Here is a 17,709-nt window from a genome sequence, read left to right as displayed (position 1 = left end):
CCCAGGCCCCATGTGTACACCAGGCCCCAGGTCGACAGTGGACGCCAGCTGAACATCAGCCCCAAGGTTGACACCCACACTACAGGTGGGTATCAGGCCCCAGGTGAAAACCTATGCTTCAGGTGTGCATCAGTCCCCAGGTGAACATAAGGACACAGATAGACATCAGGCCTCAGGTGCACATCTGGCTCCAGGTAAACATCAGGCCTTAGGTGGATACCCAATCCCCAGGTGGACATCAGAGACCAGGTTGACACAAAAAAATCCCAGTGGGTATCATGTCCCAGTGGACATTCAGGCTCCAGGTAAACACACCAGCCCCACCGTAACCATAACCACCGTAACGAGAAATGGTAGGTCTAAGTACCATCATGCTCCTTGCTCACAAAAGGATGCTTAGCTATTTTATTCAAAATACAACTCCATTCATCACTCTAAGCAGCGATGTGTAGAAAGGAAAAGAAAAATAAACCAGGCCTCAAGGAATCCATCCAAAATGAGGTAGATATTATAAGGGACAGAAATCCCCAAATGAAATGTTATAGTTGACATAGAATAGTCTTTAAAACCCATTAATTTTCTCGCACATTTGATACAGAGCATTATTTCCAGAGACTGAACCTAGAAAGAATTGCTTAAGACTAGAAGTCTTGTTCCAGCCTAGATTCCACACTGTTGAACATCTATACTTAGTACACCACATTATACATAGCACTGACATGACCTGGGTGCATTTAATTTTCTAATACTTGTTCATCTCTGGCATACTTTATATATGTATATATAACATATATTATGTACATACATACAAGTACACACACACACAAAGTATATAAGGGTAGGATAGTATAATTGTGCAGTAACGTTTCTTGTGAAAGTGGTGGAAAGTGAATTGCGTTGGCGACATGCTGGAATGTGCTTCCATTGGCAGAAGTAAGGCTTTCAAAACTAGTCGTTTTCATTTTTCTTTAGCAACTGGGAATATTAATAATTGAAGATGTGTTGGTATAAAAATAATCATAATAATCACAATGAAGTGGTGTTAATAATTATATCACAAGATATAATAAACGTTATAGATATTATAAGACGTCAAAAAAAGAAGATGTCATAAAATCTTTGAGATGATTGACAGGTTAAATGCGGCCTCCTGTGCCGCCCTGGGGCGCCACTCTCGTTGGGTTCTTGGCGGTGCTCACCCTACTCCACCTGCTCAGCCTAGGCTCCTGCGCCCCCGGAGTCACGCCATGGGAGCGAGGACTTTGCCTCGGCCCTAGACAAGGACAATGAGGAGGGGGTGCACGTGGAGTCCCCGCGGAGAGGCTGGACGCCGGGCAGGAGCCTTTGCGGGGGTGCACAGCCTCCTCTGGAATCCCTGGTCGCTGCTGGGTGCCTGCTGCGCCCTGCGAGCTCCGCGGCGGTGGAGCCAGGCCTGCGCTGCCGGCTCTCGGCCCCGCCTGCGGAGCCTCTGCCCTTTGTCTTGCCCCTGGGGCCCGGGCCTCAGCTGGCCCGGGGTTCCTGATGTTAGCTGATGATGGGCTGGCCTCTGGGACTGGGTCGTGGGCCTCGTGCAGTGGCCGCCGCGTCACCAGCGCCAGGCCTCCCCGCGGTGCTGCTGGCGATGCGGGATGCCCGGGCTCTTGGTCTGCTGGGCCCCCTGGCGCTGCGAACTCCGTCACCTTCCATCGCGGCCACCATGCTGCCCGCTGGTCAGCCCTGGTCTGCAGCCTTCCTGGGACCCCTCCGGCCCCAAGGAGGCATCACTCACAGCCGCTTGCGACACCGGGGCCGCCTGAACCTCCGCCAGGGCTGCGCCGCCCAAGTGGCTCCAGCCAGCCAGCCCTGGCCCACGAACGCGACTTTCCGCTCCCTGAGAAGATCGCCCTCGGCAGGCATACACGGCCATGGAGGATGCAGCGGATACCTTCCGAAGTTTGTGGACACTCTTCTGCCACAACAAAAGTTTCACCATCAGCTGCGATGCCGACTGGGGCGCAGAGACCCCTCCGGGAGGTGGACCAGGCAGTGCCTTTGCTGGGCATCCGCAGTGTTGACCACCCCAAGTGCAGATCCCCACTTCGTGTTCCTCCTCCTCCACGTTCCGCATCCAAAGTTCTCTCACCATTTCTAAGCAGGAGAAATCAAAAGAAACTGAAATCAGAAAGAGAGAGAGAGAGAGAAAAAGCCATGAGCAAAAAAAGAGCAAAACCTTTTGGAAAGCGTAAAACGCCCCAAAGCCAAAAACTAATTCTTATCTCTTTTAAAGCTTCTGCACTTCTCCAATGATGAATGATTTATTTTTTTTAACCACTGGCAATTCGTAATTATTAACTTCTCTGGCATTAATGAATAGAAGTTGAATCACATGTGGTAGTATAATTTGTATTATATGAAGCTTTCCATATTTTAAAAAATAATTGTCCAGTTTTTCTCCATGGATTAACAATTAATGGAAAATTTTCAACATTACTGTGTTAATGTCTCCTGAGATAATTAGATGTGAGTAATTTTTATAAACAGAATTTTCTGGGTGGAATTTCTCATCTTCAGGAGCTCCATAAATAACCATATCCCAAGAGAACTGTGAATTTGGGAACTGAAAGAACTGAGTCCCAACTTGTCCAGCCTGGAAGCTTTTGGGTGATCACTCTTGCAGATGACTTCACTGCCTTCTGTTGAAGGGCCAGTGAGAGCCTGGGGGTTTCAACTTGCAAGAGCCTTACCATTTTAGGGTTAGCATTAACAATGAGGAAAAGGCATACTTTTTTGATATTCTCCGTATGTAATAAAATAGTTACCAAAACAAAGCAAAGTGTGAGTGGTGACTATTGAGAGGACCCTTTCTATCTTTGCTGGATTCCCAGAGATTTCTGGGTTTCTTTTGGAGTCAATAGTATTTCCATGTTAATTCTGAGCTCTTAAAACCCACAATATGAGTTGCAGCCAGTGACTAGAGTTGCAGCCAGTGACTAGAGTTGCAGCCATTGACCAGTGTTGCAGCTTGTTAAACTGATCACTGGTGGTAGAGCCTTTTCATTATGCTCACTTCTTAAAAGGTCAGCTTGGTCAGGGATTAGTGCTACCCTGCCAGAAATAAGCAGTTAGGAATCAAGTAAAGGAGTCAGCTAAAAGCGTAATTACGAAGTAGTGAGGTCACAGCTAGATGGTTGTTGATCTCATTTTCTCTCTGCTGCTGATTTCAAGGCTTTATACCATGTTTTGATGTAACATAGAATGTATACTATGAAGGACAAACAGTCTGTTAGCTTCTTGGAGCTATACTCCGTTACTGGAGCAGGGGACAACAATTTGAAGGACATTATTACTTAGACGGTTTAATCTGCCTTTGGCTAGGATAAACTTCAAGTTCCAAGGGCTGGGTTCAGTTGTTATGCAAACTTAGATTGTTGCGGTAAAATTTCCAAAAAAAAGGATAGGACTCTTTAGATGAAATAAGAATTTAACTGTATTTGAACCCCGTTGTAGGCCAGACAAGTTTAGGCAAAATCCCATGACTGATGAGTCCCTTTAAATTCCAACATATAATCGATGTTGGTAAATATGATACGTGCACTGGAAAAGGACGTGTATCCAGTAGTCGTTGAGTGTCCCGTTCTGTATATGTCAGTTTATGTCAAGTTTGTTCATTGTGTTCATCAAATCTCCCTTTCTCTTATGGATTTTTTTCTGTTGGTTCCATCGGTAATTGAAAGGTATGTTAAAATCTATATTGTAGATTAGTCCATGTTTCTTTTAGTTATATCAGTTTCTGTAGTAAATAATTTGAAGGGATATTTTATATTTAGACATATTTAACATTGGCATACTTTTCTGGTGACTGACATCGTAAAATCTTTTTTATCTTAGCAATATTTCTTGGCTTAAGTCTAAACTGTCAATAATAACATAGCAACGTGAGCTTTGTGCTGATTAGTGTTTGCAGGCATGTTTTCCATTGTTTTATTTCCAAATGTCTGGATTCTTGTATTCAGATAAATTAATTAAAACATAAAAATTAAATATAATATAAAACACTAAAAAGTGAATATTCTAAAAATCCAGCCAGAGATGTTTCACTTTTAATTGAAGTGTTTAGGACCACGGCTTTCACACTGTGTGCTAAGGTGCTCTAAGATGCTGTGTTTAACTGACAGGGGCACCAGCGGATAGCGTGTGAGTATGTGTATGTGTGTGTGTGTGTTTGAGATGGGGGTCTCACTCTGTCCCTCAGGCTGGAGTGGAGTGGTGAGGTCTAGGCTCACTGCAGCCTCTGCCTCCCTGAGTAGCTGGGACAACAGGCAAGCACCACCATGCCTGGCTAAGTTTTATAATTTTAGTAGAGACGGTCTTTTGCCATGTTTCCCAGGCTGTATATTTTTGAGGGAAACAAAGCAACATTTGCTGGAGACCTTAAGAACTACTAGCCTGAGGCAGTTCATAGTTCAAAAGTAGTTAGAAGTGCATTTCTTTACCTTTAAGGTGGGTGTTGTTAACTACCGCGATGAAAGGAAGTATTGTGCTAAAGTCAGTGTGGAATAGGAATAAGGTCCAGTGGTTGAGATCCAGTCCGATTTTAAGATTTGAATAGTTGTGCTGTGTGCCCAACAGGCACACACATCCCATTAGTAAGTAAATTGTGCTTTTTTAAGTAAGAAACAAAAATACTGTTTCTACTTCCATTGCGTGTTATTTTTTATATGTACTTGCAAATCCATCACCAAAATAAAAATAATGAACATATCCAGCACTCATAAAAGTTTCCCCTTGTCCTTTTATAATCCCAAACTTTCTGTATCTTCCTACCTTACCACTCTCCCTGACAATCACCAATCTCTCACTATAAAAGAGTTTGCCTTGTCTAGACATTTATATAAACGAAGTGTAGTATGGACCCTTTTTTGGAGGGGTCTGGCATCTTTCACACAACATAATTATTTTGAGATTCAGCAATATTGTAGGCAACAATAGGTCATTAATTTTATTACTGAGTAGTATTCTATTGTGTAGATCGGTCACAACTTATATATCCATTTGCCTGTTGATGGGTTTTTGCATTGCTTCCAGTTTGGGACTTACACAAGTACATTTGCAATGAACATTCATGTACATAAGTTCTTATAACTTTGAGTAAATATTAGGAGTGTAATAGCTAATAGGTTTAGGTTTAGATTTAATAGACCGTCAAAATGTTTGCCAAAATGGTTGTACCATTTTATATTTTTATCAGCAGTATGTAAGAATTCCACACTCTTGCCAACACTTTGTATGGGTCTTCTTTTAAAATTTTAGACATTTTCATGTGTGTACAACAGTATTTTATTGTGGTTCCATAATGCCTAATAATATGTAGTATCTCTTTATGTACTTACATGCCATCTGTATATATTTGGTAAATGTATGTTCACATTTTTTTTTTTGCTTCTTCCCTTTTTGTTTTTTTCTTTGCTTATTTTCTCATTATTAAATTTTAATAATTTCTTTATATACTCTGGATTCAAATCCCTTATTAGATATGAGACTTGCCAGTATTTTCCCCTTGAGATTTCTTTTTTGTTTTCATAACACTATCTTTCAAATAGCAGATGCTTTTAATATTGATGGGGTCCAATTTATTAATTGTTCTTGTGCATTTGGTTTTTGGGGCTTCATCTAAGACATTTTTGATTAATTGAATATTACAAAGATTTTTTTTCTGTATTTTCATCTAAAAATTCATAGCTTTTAATACTTTATTTTATATTTAAGTCAATGGTCCTATAAGTGACAGAGCTTTATCCCAAGTCACTGTCATGCATAGCTGGACCCAGGGGCTTATATAAAATCGTCAAGAAATGTTCTCCTTCTTTCTCTTGACACTTTTCCTTTTGTTTTAGCCTCATTTTTTCCTTCTGAAGATGACTCTCTTCTCTCTCTGTAGCAAGAGATAGTACGACAAATAACCCACTTTACTTTGTCCTCACAGACCACAGTGGTACAAAAAGCAAGAGTCCTTCCTGATGATTCCAAAAAAAAAAAAGTACTGAAACTGTTGCTACGATCCAAGGGTAGAGTCTTTTGCCAGAGCTGGGCATCATGATCACCTCTAGGACTGGGGCTGGTAGGTTGGGTCAGGCCCAGTTGGTGCTCATTGAAATGGTCCTCAAAGAAAAGGGGGGCTCTCAAGAGGAGAGTTGCTGAACACCCCACCAAAAAATAGCCACTCTGTACATACCTACAATTCCTTGCCATTTTATAAGCAACTCGTTGGGTGGAAAATGACTAGAAATTCAGTTGTCATTAACTTTCCTTTATCATGTCAGTAGAATGAGCCATACATTTCACATGTTGTGGGTTATGTCCATGATAGTCATTTCTGTATATTAAGTATCAATTTGAAGTATCATCTGAAGAAATACACTATTTTGTGATGTTATCCTTAAATTAATATTTTTAGGATAAAGAATTATAGAATGAAAGAAAAGTCTAGGATAGAAATAAAAGAATAGAGAAAATGGGAGCATGGATATACTGCAGAAAATGGCCAAACAGGAAAAGTACTTGTGAGAGGTATTGAAGTACATAATTGATATCACATAGACCTCCAGGAAATTACAACTACTGGCTTAAGAACAAACTATCTGAATAGTCTTTGCTATTACTGAGTCTTTTCTGCTTGCAAAAGAAGTAAGAATGGTAAGGAATTGGGACATTGTTCAGATACGCCTGAATGCGTTTATTCATTTACCTGTTGATGGGGTTTGGGGGTATTAATGAAGGATGTTAATAAATAATAATGGGCATGTTAGGTAATCATAATTGATTTGTCCATTGGGTCTGAAGAAAATTTTGCCTAACTTCTTTTTTGTCAAGGGATTCATTTTTAATGTCATGTTGGATTCTATGGCTTACTGAATGTGTAATTGCCTATTTATGGATTCTGAAGAATTTTATAAAATATATTTGCCAAACATTTTGAAAGCTTAGAACTTCTCCAAGGCAGAAGTTCTTTAGTGCTTTAGTGCTGCCCTGACAAATATGGTAGCCACAGCCATGTGAATATTGAGCACTTGAAATGTGGCAAGGCTGGTCTGAGATGTGCTGTCAGGGTAAAACACACACCAGATTTTGAAAACTTAGTAGGAAATAAAATTAAACATATCTAATTAATAACTTTTATATTGGTTAGACATTGAAATAATATTTTGTATATATTTTACATATAAATATACATTCATGTGTATGTGTAATTAATATCTTCATATGAAATACTTCTCAATTACAATTGGAAGAATGATGACTTTGTGGTGGAGAAATCTGGCACAAACTTGATCATGTGCCTCCTGCTGTGATGTCCTAGGAAGACCACAGCAGTATTTCTGTGGTTTTCTTGTGAAAGATACATGACCTAAGTCCGGATGTGGAAACACATCAGATGGAAAAAGGTGAGCACATCCTTCATAAATGCTTATGCTCTTTAAAACTCTTAAGGTTATGAAAAATAGGGCAAAACAGAGGAACTGTTTGAAGGAGCTTAAGAGACATGACAATTAATGCAATGGGAAATCCTGGATTGGATCCTGGATTACAAAGTTAAAAAAAAATGTATTTAGGGCACAACTGAGAAAATTTGGATGAGATTATAGCATCTGGTGATTGGACAGTAGTGTTGGGTGGATGCTGATATCCTGATATGGATGATTATGTTCTGGTTAGGAGAACTTTTCCCAGATTCCTCATCGTTTGCCCAGTGAGTTCGTGGACAATGTGGCAATGGTAGCAGGAGAAGATGCTACATGTTTCCAATAACATGAACTTCCCTGCAGCAGTGCTGCCTACTGCCCAGATGAGTGCCCTGACTGCCGACAATGAGCAATGCTGAGACCCTGGAAAGAGGAACTGCCTTGCCTAGACCAGACAGATTTCTGGTAATGTTGTAATAATATTTTCTCCTCTCCTTCATGGAAGTGGTAAAGGATTGCCGTCACTGGAATAGATGCATACCGGAATATGAACTCCGCTTCATATGCTTCTCATAGCATCAAATTATTTACATTTGCTGAGTTCTTATTCTCTGCTATCATACAATTACTACTGATGATGTAGCTTATTTTACAAAAAAAGAAGTGATGTGGGCTTCAGCCCATATTTATTGGTCTTGTGACATCCCACATCACCCAGAGGAACATGACCTCACAAGAATCAGTTACTTCACCAACTGTGAGACCCTGAGGGGCTGGGTTTCTATCCTACAAGATGTGTTAGATGCCCTGACCCAAGAGCCCTCCTACCCAGAATGCATGGTTCCATGTAGCAAGGATCATTGTGATGGTGGTGATGATGACAGTGAAGATGGTGATGGTGAAGGTGGAGGTGGTGATAATGAAGTGATAGTTATGTTGAGGATGATGAAGGTGATGATGATGGTGAGAATGGTAAAGGTGAACATGGTGATGGTGAGAATGGTGATGGTGGTGATTGTGATGGTGATGATAAGGATGGTGATGGCGAAGGTGGTGATGATAACAGCGATAGTTATGGTGAGGATAATGGTGATGATGATGAGGATGATGATGGTGAGAATGGTGATAGTGACGATGATAGTGATGGTAATGTTAATAATGATGATGATTATGAGGATGGGGAGGGTGACAATAATTATTATGGTGAGGATGGTGATGGTGAAGGTGGTGATAATGATAGTGATAGTTATGGTGAAGATGCTGGTGTTGATGATGGTGAGAATGGTGAGGGTAAGAATGGTGATGGTGATGATGATAGTGTTGGTGATTGTAAGGATGGTGATGGCGATCATGGTGATGATGATAATGGTGCTGACTGGGCTATGAGGTAATGGAGGCAGAAAAGTGGCAGTTTCTAGGAAGTATAGAGCCAGCTGGGAACTGCAAGGCAATCTTAGTGGGGGTGGAAGATGTCAGGCCTCTGCCTCATTTCTAGACATCTGGGGAAAGCTCACCCCTCACAGTAGTTCCAGGAACCCCTCCATCCAGCATTTCCTTCTCGCAATCAGCATGGAGCTTTTGGGGTGCAGAGAAGTGTCTTCTATTCACTGCACTCTGTGGGAAGGGAAATGGGGGAGTGGTATTTATGAACCCAGTATAATACAGTAGGGTCTCATCTAATATATTTTGGGAGAAGTTTCAGCTGAAGAGAGCAAGCCTCAGAGAAGTCAGGTAACTTTATCTTCAATAGCATCCAGTTGTGATTTATTGAGCAGTTACTATGTGCCAGGCAACATGCTGGGTGGTTCCTTATATGTTATCTCATGAAATCCTACAGCAACACAAGAAGACAGGCACAACTACCCCATTATAAAAATTGTGGTAAAATAAACTAAAATTTACTGTCTAACTATGTTTAAGTTTACATTTCAGTGGCACTAAATACATTCACAATGTTGTGCAACCAATTTCCAGAATGCTTTTCATCTTGTAAAACTACAATTCTGTAACTCATTTAAAAACAACTCCCCAATCACCACCCTCCCCAGGACCTGGTAGCCACCATTTTCCTGTCTGTCTCTATGGATTTGACTACTCTAGGTGCCTTGGAAAAGTGGAATAATACAGCATTTGTCTTTTTGGTCTGGCTTATTTTGCTCAGCCTAATGTCCTCAAGGTTCATTCTTGATGCAGCAGGCATCAGAATCTCCTTCCTTTTCAAGGCTGAACACTATTCCACTGTATGCATAGACAGCATTTTGTTGATCTGTCCATCCATCCATGGACACTTGGGTTGCTTCCACCTTTTGGTTATTGTGGATGATGCTGCTCTGAACATGGTTGTGCAAGTATCTCTTCCATGCTAGCCCCATTATACAGAACAGCATAGAGAGATTCTGGGAGGAGGGATGACCTGCCCGGGGCCTTTGGTGAGGTTCGGGTGGAGGATCTCCCAGACCTCAAAGGCAGAGTTCCTCTCCTCACCCCACTGCCTTTCTCAGGACCTGCCTCCTGCCCCACCACACAGTGCCCACTCCCTGGTACTAGACTTGCTAAGGCCTCTTGATCCCTGAAAATTCAGGGACAGGAACTGGTGGGCACAATTACAGTCACTCACTTCTCTGTCACCTACTGCAGATTCTGTGACAAACAATACATGATAATGACCTGCTTTCCACTCTTTCACCAGATGTGGATGAGGCGCCTGCTGCATGCCAGGCATGTGTGGTCACAGGACAGAGACCCCTGGGAAATGAGAAGATGTGAACTCCTCAAGGCCAGGGGCAGCTCTTTCACTTGCTGCTACCCTCTGAGGGATGGAGGGGAACCCTGAAGCATTGGAGAAGTGCATGAGTGACCTAGCTCAGATGATGATATCATAGTAACCCTGTTTATTCTCACCTACCATGTGCCAGGCATTGTGCGAAGTACTTTGCACACATTACCTGCTGTAAAGCTCAGAGACAACTGTAGGAGTGAATCTGTTATACCTCCCACTTTACATGGGAGGAAACTGATGCCCAGAGAGGTGAACCAGTCTTCCCCAGGCCTTGCAGCTAGTCTCTGGCATGCAAATCCAGGCGGTCTAACTCAGAGATCCCCTCATCCTCTTGGTTTTTTCCCCTGCAGCCCTCTGGCCTGTCCCCAGAGCCCTGTACCCTGGGCCACCCCGAAGATGACCTGGACATGGGCTTCAGCAAAGGCAGCAACCCCGGCACATCTCCATTTGATAGGGAGGAACCTCAGGCCCACCACAGGAGCCCTGGGCTTCAGGTGGTGTAGGTGCTGGCTGAACCACAATGCACCCATGTTGGAGGATGCACCCTAGGATGGGCAGCAGCAGGAGGTCACCCTGCCCAACAACTGGTAGTGGTACCTGAGAACAAAGGAGGAGAAGGAGGCTTTGAACACAGGTGTGGAGAAGCCCAAGGAGGAAGAAGAAGACTTGGACTATGGGCTGCTGGATGGCCTCAAGGACCCCCTCCCAGAAAAGGAACTTTGAGACTTATACCCATTGCTGAGATGAAAGTGCTCCCTATTTTCTATCCTGGAACTGCTGCAAACCTCGGTGTGACATCACAGGGCCTCGTTTCCCTATTTGTAAAATGGGATTATATGGGGGTTCCAATGAGACACTGGACCGACAGCATTTTGAGAATTGTAAAAAATGTACAGTGAGGGAATAATTATTATCAATGGACCATTGCTCTTCCAATAGTTAGTATTTTTTAGCAAATATTTGAAGGTAAAATATGATTTGTTGAGGAGGTTTGCAGCAGCTGAGGCCCTCAAGAACCTTTTCTGTCTCCGTTCAAAGCTGGCCTCAGACAGGGACCTTCTTGGTGCCACCCCTGGGCCTCTCATCCTTTGTGCAGGCTTCTCAGGGTTCTTATTTCTGTTGTGTCTTGTGGTTCCCTAGTGGATGGTGTGCTCCATCTTCACTCAGAGCTAACTGAATCTTCTCCAGGCCCATGTCCCTCATGCAGCACCCACTGCTCCCTCACCAGGATTCAAACCCTTCTGTGACTGACCTCTGCTGACCTCCCTCATTCTTTCGGCTCCTCCAGTTCCATGCCTGTGCCCCTCAATCCCGTGGCTCGCACTCTCACCCAAGCTGTTCTCCATTGGGATTTCCTTGGCTCCCTTTCCTGCTCGGCAAATTTGTGTTCATCCTTCCAAGACCTGCACAGATGTCCTCCTTTCAAAGCTCTCCCTGAGGTCACAGAGTCCAGGAACAAGGTAGTCCTTGCTCCTCTGCTGCCTCTTGGTTTTGTGCATTTATCACTTTGGTGTGACTGCCTGCCTCTTGCTGAAGGGAGGCATTTTGGCTTTACTCACCTCAGTATCTCCTGGGTCCAGCTGGGTGTCTGGCCTGGCCCAGAATCGGTGCTCCTCGAGGATGTATAGAACTCACAAGGACCAAATAATGTCTTGCAAATAATACCACCCTCCCACACTTCTCCAATGTTTACTTTCTAAGCTCCTTTATTCTTTGACATTCAAATTTCTAAATGGCCTGTATGTATTTACAAAGCCTGGGAAAACGCCTTCAGAGGACAAACACACCCCACCGGCAGAATGTATTTGCATTGACTAGGATTATGGATGAAATTCAGCTTTCTGGCAAATGAATCATTTGGCATTGGCTGAGCATCTGCTCTGTGCCGGATACTAAGCTGTGATCTCTAGAAAGAGACATTTACTACTGACACAGTCCTTGACCCTGAAGAGCTCAGAATCCAGTGAGCTTGATTTCTTGTAAGTTAGAGACAGAGTTCAGAGCAGAAGCTCAGGCAGAAGGAGAGAAGTAAAATGGACATACCAGAGGCAGTGACAGCCACACAGCTGTCTGGGGACACTGAGTTCAGCAGCAAATAGCTTAGGCTGCCTTGGCAGCCCACGAAGGTATCATGGTTTGCTATTGCAGCATCTCACTGATGCTTTTGTTATGCTGATCTCTGCAAAGCCCCTCTGTGCCCCAGCCCAGGATGGTGGCAGCCATGCTGTGGAGAAAAGGGCAGTGACCAGGACCACAGGCTCAGTGCTTGTACCCTGGACCACCTGCGAATGTGAGCCCTTCACATGTTCTCTGCCTCTGTGTTCAGGTTGGGGGACCTGGCCAAGGAAGGGAGATGACCCCCATGCTGAGTCAAAAGGACACACTCCCGGGAACAGACTATCTCTTCTTTCTGGGTAATTTCTGCCTCTGCAGTGAATGGTGAAACCAGACACATCCTCTCTGTTGGTATGACACAAAGACAGGCGTTCCTGCTCACGGGCTGAATCTTCAGTTGAGGGGAGGTGTAGCACACTCCTGTGCTCTGCTGACTAAGGCAGGGACACATGTCACCCCATCAGAATGACTGCCAGACCAATGGCTAAAATAAAATCATTTCCAATATTCAAAGGAGTCACCTTCATTCATCTACAAATATTTTTCCTTTACTTTTCTTTCTTTCTTTTTTTTTTTTTTTTGAGATGGAGTCTTGCTCTGTTGCCTAGGCTGGAGTGCAGTGGCATAATCTTGGCTCACCGCAACCTCCGCCTCCTGGGTTCAAGGGATTCTCCTGCAGCAGCCTCCTGAGTAGCTGGGACTACAGGCACCCACCACCACATCTGTCTATTTTTTGTATTTTTCATAGAGACAATGTTTCACTATATTAGCAAGGCTGGTCTTGAGCTCCTGGCTTTGTGATCTGACCGCCTTGGCCTCCTAAAGTGCTGGGATTACAGATGTGAACCACCACGACTGGCCCAAGTTTTTTTCTATAAAACGACCTATTGCACTCAGGGTAGGGTAAATGAGGCATCATGCCTGCTGGCAACATGGGCCCTATCTGGAAAGCGAGTGCCCACCACCATGGCACAGTTCTGTGCAGTGCCTGTGTGGTGTTGAATCTCAGGAGCAGCCCCCATCCTGTGAACCACAACCACAGGGAACTTAGAAAAGAGCAAAGACCTCTGGTGGCCAGGCCTGCCAGTAAGCAGATGCTAACCCTGTCCTGGGGGTCTGCAGGGAGGTCAGGCAAGTGGAGAGGTGGCGAGACACATTTGTGGTCTCCCCCACTCCCGCCCATGCTATGCAATGCGGGCGACCACACACCCGATCTGCCTGGGAGGGTCCTGGTGTGCCCACTGCCTCGCTTAGTTATGAGGGATGCTGCGTCTCACATCTCACCGGTATCGCATTTGAAGGACAAATTATGTCTTCCCTTCTCCACCCTGCGGAACTCCGTTTCCTCATGTGCAAGTGGGGGATGATATGCTTACATGGTTATGCAGTAGGCGTATCGATGGGATCCATCTGTCAACACCCTGCATCCAGGGACCACCTGGAGCACACTTGCAGTTCGCAAGCTGGGCTTCCTGCTGCAGGCAGGGGAGCAAGCACTGCCTGGAGCCAGGGAGCTTCTCTGAAGGAGGTTTTGGAAAAGACTTGTTCCAGAATTTGGGCTTGTATTGGAAGCTTGCGGGAGGGTTGAAAGAAGCCTTTGCTCCAGATTGGATGCTGTCAGAGGCAGGGTGGATTCTATCACCTGGCATCTTCCCCAATCTTACCTAGAAGAAAGGAAGACAAAACCAAAGCTAACCCTGCAATTGACAAGGAGGTAGTGGTCATGACATAGCCACAGGAGAGGGGGTGTGAGGTCACTTTTGTCCATGTTTTGCATGAGCTGAGCCATGATAGCTGCTTTGTCTTGACCCATCATGGTCACAGAGCGACCTTGTCTGATGCTGACAACCTGTGCAGTTCAACAGGAGAACACCAACGCCTTGCCAGCAGTGGTTGCCGTCCTCCTGAGGCCTCGCTGCTCCTCCTCTGGGGCCGACTGCTGACCATGGGTGGTGTGGAGTGGGAGGGGAATATGCTGTGGGTTTTTTTTTTTTTTTTGCAGAGCAAGGGCAGAGGACTCTGATGCCTTCAGCTCTGGCCATCCTGAGTGCTGTGATCTGCTTCCCCTGCTTCCTACACCTCCCACAATCCCACCATGCTGTTGCAGTCACTGCCAACTCATATTCCCTTCTAAGGGCCCCAGTGTCTCTGGGTCACCCCCTCTCCCCTGGGAGGGAAGCAAGGTTCTCATGAAGGTCCCAGGTGGAGGTGCTGAAAGAGTGTGGAGGTGCCTTCTTGAGTGTCAAAGTCTGGGATTCCAGCTTTCAGCCTCAGGCTCCAGGTGTGTGTGCCGAAGTGGAATTTTCTGCTCTCATTCGCTCTCCTGTCTGCTCAGAGGAACTTGGGGAGTTTCCTCTCTAGGGGAAGGAAAGGCCCTGGAGAGGTGGCCTTGCCCTGAACTGGGAAGGGGTGGCCACGGGAAAGCAGGGGCCTGGGCTCTGCCTACTGCTTGCTGACAGCTTGGGCACAGCACTGCCCTCCCTGGGCTCCTGTCTCTCTTCTCTGTATGATTAGGTGGAGGTGGATGGGATTCTGCTTCTACTCCCTGTCCTTGGGCACCATGTCAGGTACTCACACACTTATGACCCCATCTGGTCCTTGGAACAGCAGTAGGGGATGGATCTGTCAACCTCACGTTGCAAATATTTGTTCTAAATCCCACACTCTGAAGTCAGAAAGACCTGGGTTTGCCCTCAGCCACGGACGCTTGCTTGCTATGTGACCTTGGACAAGTCACTGCCCTTCTCTGAGCCTCAACACCCACATTTACACAGGGGAAGAATAATACCTCCCTCTTGGGCTGCTGTGAAGCAGAGCTAATGGGTACATTGCCTCAGGCATATTGCAGGTGCTCAGAGTGTTGGTCTTTCCTTCCCTTTCTAGGTCTCCATTTCCTCATCTACACAGTGGGGAGCAAGTCTGTCCTGATTATAAATAAGACAATAGGTGAATGCACTCAGCAAGCCTGGGGACAGGGATGCATAGAGAAGCTTCTTGCAAAGGTGAAGAATGCATGCCCTGAGCCCCGCGCTGAGTGGCAGGTGAGAGGACAGCAAGCCCAGCGACTGAGGCCTACAAAATGCCCCCTGCAGAGAGGGAGGAGGAGCAGTGTTATAAGGTGAGTTGTTGGCAGCATCTCCACTGCTTGCAGGAGGAGCAGGACTGCTTGTGCTTGCTCAGGTGGGTGGTAGGTTAGGTTCTTAGGCATCTGCTGGGTATCAGATGCTGCACAAGCATCATCTCCGTGAATTTAATCTTTCCATCATCCCTGAGAGGTGGGCATTACAGGGGCATAGTGGGATTGAAACACAAGTCCTCTGAGCCTGTGCCTTTTCTACAAGGCAACTTGGTTCACATGTAATAATAGGACCCAAAAATACACCCGCTATGCTGTGCTCACCAAATTTCATAACATCCTTGTGACCTGCGAGGTTGGTGTACTGTCTTCATTTTATGGATGAGAAAACTGAGGCTCAGAGAGGCTGAATAGTTTGCTCATCCTTCCAAAGAACTAAAGGGAAGAGGGGTGCTATAGCTGTGGGGCCTTCTATTCCTGGCAGGAAGTGTGCGGTACCCCAGGCCATTCTGACCCTACTGCAGGCAGGAGAAAAGGCACATCAACAAATCCAGCAGCAAGTTTCCACTGAGGGCCTCCCTGGCCTTTCTTTGCACTAGTGCTGAGGGAGAAACAGCCTTGTTCCTTCACATAACATGGTTTCCTGCCACCCCCAGGATAAAGGTCAGAGTCCTCAGGTCTGTGTTTGAGACTCTTCATGGTCTGGTCCTACCTGCATTTCCAGCCAAATTCTCCACTACGGCCCCCAGTGCAGCAGCCCTGGCCATCTGTCCCATCCCACCATCCTGCCTTGGCTCAAGCTGTTCCCTCTGTCCCATGCTATTCACACATAGAACAAGGAGAAGCTTGATAGAGGCTAGCCTGAATTTTCCATTTGAGAGCATTTTCAGCTTCTGGAAACAGACATTTCATCCAAAATTCCAGATTCCCTGCTACTCTGAAAATACATACATACATACATACATACATACATACATACATACATACATAAATCTGCTCTTACTCTGCACTATTCTGTTTTTTGAGACAGAGTTTCACTCTTGTTGCCAGGCTGGAGTGCAGTGGTGTGATCTCCATTCACCACAACCTCTGCCACCCGGGTTCAAGCGAGTCTCCTGCCTCAGCCTCCTAAGTAGCTGGGATTTACAGGCATGAACAACCATAGCCGGCTAATTTTCATGAACTTTTTTTTAGTAGAGATGGAGTTTCACGATGTTGGTCAGGCTGGTCTCCAACTCCTAACCTCAGGTAATCCACCAGCTTCGGCCTCCCAAAGTGCTGGGGTTACAGGTGTCAGTCACCTCACTTGTCCAGTCTGCACTATTCCTTAGTGCAGACTAACAATGTCTTGAGCCAAACAATGTCTTTCTCATTTGGACGTGACCTTCAGGGTCTAATTTTTGTGTTTTTCGTATAGATCAGGTTTTTTTTTTTTTTTTTTTGACAGAGTTTCACTCTTGTCACCGAGGACCCATGGTGCAATGGCATGATCTCAGCTCAATGCAACCTCCGCCTCCTGGGTTCAAGGGATTCTTCTGCCTCAGCCTCCCGAGTAGCTGGGATTACAGGCACCTGCCACCACACCCGGCTAATTTTTTGTATTTTTATTAGAAACAGGGTTTTGCCATGTTGGGCAGACTGGTCTCGAACTCCTGAACTTAGGTGATCCACCCTCCTCAGCCTCCCAAAGTGTGGAATTACAGGCATAAGCCAGAGCCTGGCCTCACCTGGCTAATTCTTTGTATATTTGAAGAGACAGCGTTTCACCGTGTTGGCCAGGATGGTCTTGATCTCCTGACTTTGTGATCCGCTGGCCTCAGCCTCCCAAAGAACTGGGATTAGAGGTGTGAGCCACTGCACCCAGCCTCAATGTAGCTTATTATCAAAGTATTTACATAGAAAAATTAATCAAACGGCACAAGCATTTCAATACTTAGGTTAAGATGAAATCTGTGCCCGGATGAGTGCCAGACACACATGAAATGTTTTGTGCATGAAGCAACCACAACTTAAAAAGATTTTGTTATTCATTTTGGTATGTTATTTTGGGAATGTGATTAATCACCCATGTCAAGGACGTTGGGAAGAATTTCCAGATACTCTGATATGCATGACATCTTAATCATACAATATAAAGCAAGGCTATCTTAGGAAATTAGGTATCACTGCCAAGGACCTTTACAATTGAAGATAAATTAAAATTTCTATTAAATTTGTAACAGTCAGATGGGTTGGCAGGCAAGATGTGTCATTTTTTTCTCAGCATTTTTTCTTTTCCTTGATTCAATAAAACAAACTTA

The 17,709-nt window shown here is 44.9% G+C and overlaps 1 protein-coding gene across 18 annotated transcripts in view; it reads right to left on the bottom strand.

The window, feature by feature from the left end:
- Nucleotides 1-378: 378 nt before the first annotated feature.
- Nucleotides 379-17,709, bottom strand: part of LOC129051245 (protein FAM182B-like) — a 272,890-nt gene continuing 255,559 nt past the window's right edge. For 4 of the 18 annotated variants that reach the window (XM_063718475.1, XM_063718478.1, XM_063718477.1 and 1 more), the window contains exons 2-5: nt 13,710-13,997; nt 8,954-9,053; nt 1,680-2,151; nt 379-975 (exon numbers count right to left, since the gene is read on the bottom strand). In XM_063718475.1, coding sequence (XP_063574545.1) covers nt 969-975; nt 1,680-2,151; nt 8,954-9,053; nt 13,710-13,997 — 867 coding nt within the window. In that variant the 3' untranslated portion in view covers nt 379-968. Of the gene's footprint in view, nt 2,152-8,953; nt 9,054-10,106; nt 13,998-17,709 lie in introns of those variants that run through there. The other 14 variants (XM_063718480.1, XM_063718482.1, XM_063718481.1 and 11 more) reach the window with 11 other exon arrangements.

The sequence above is a fragment of the Pongo abelii genome, chromosome 19 (genome assembly GCF_028885655.2).
Source record: "Pongo abelii isolate AG06213 chromosome 19, NHGRI_mPonAbe1-v2.0_pri, whole genome shotgun sequence".
Lineage (NCBI taxonomy): Eukaryota > Metazoa > Chordata > Mammalia > Primates > Hominidae > Pongo > Pongo abelii.
The sequence above is the reverse complement of the archived record's forward strand: the minus strand, read 5'-3'. Positions and strand labels throughout refer to the sequence as shown.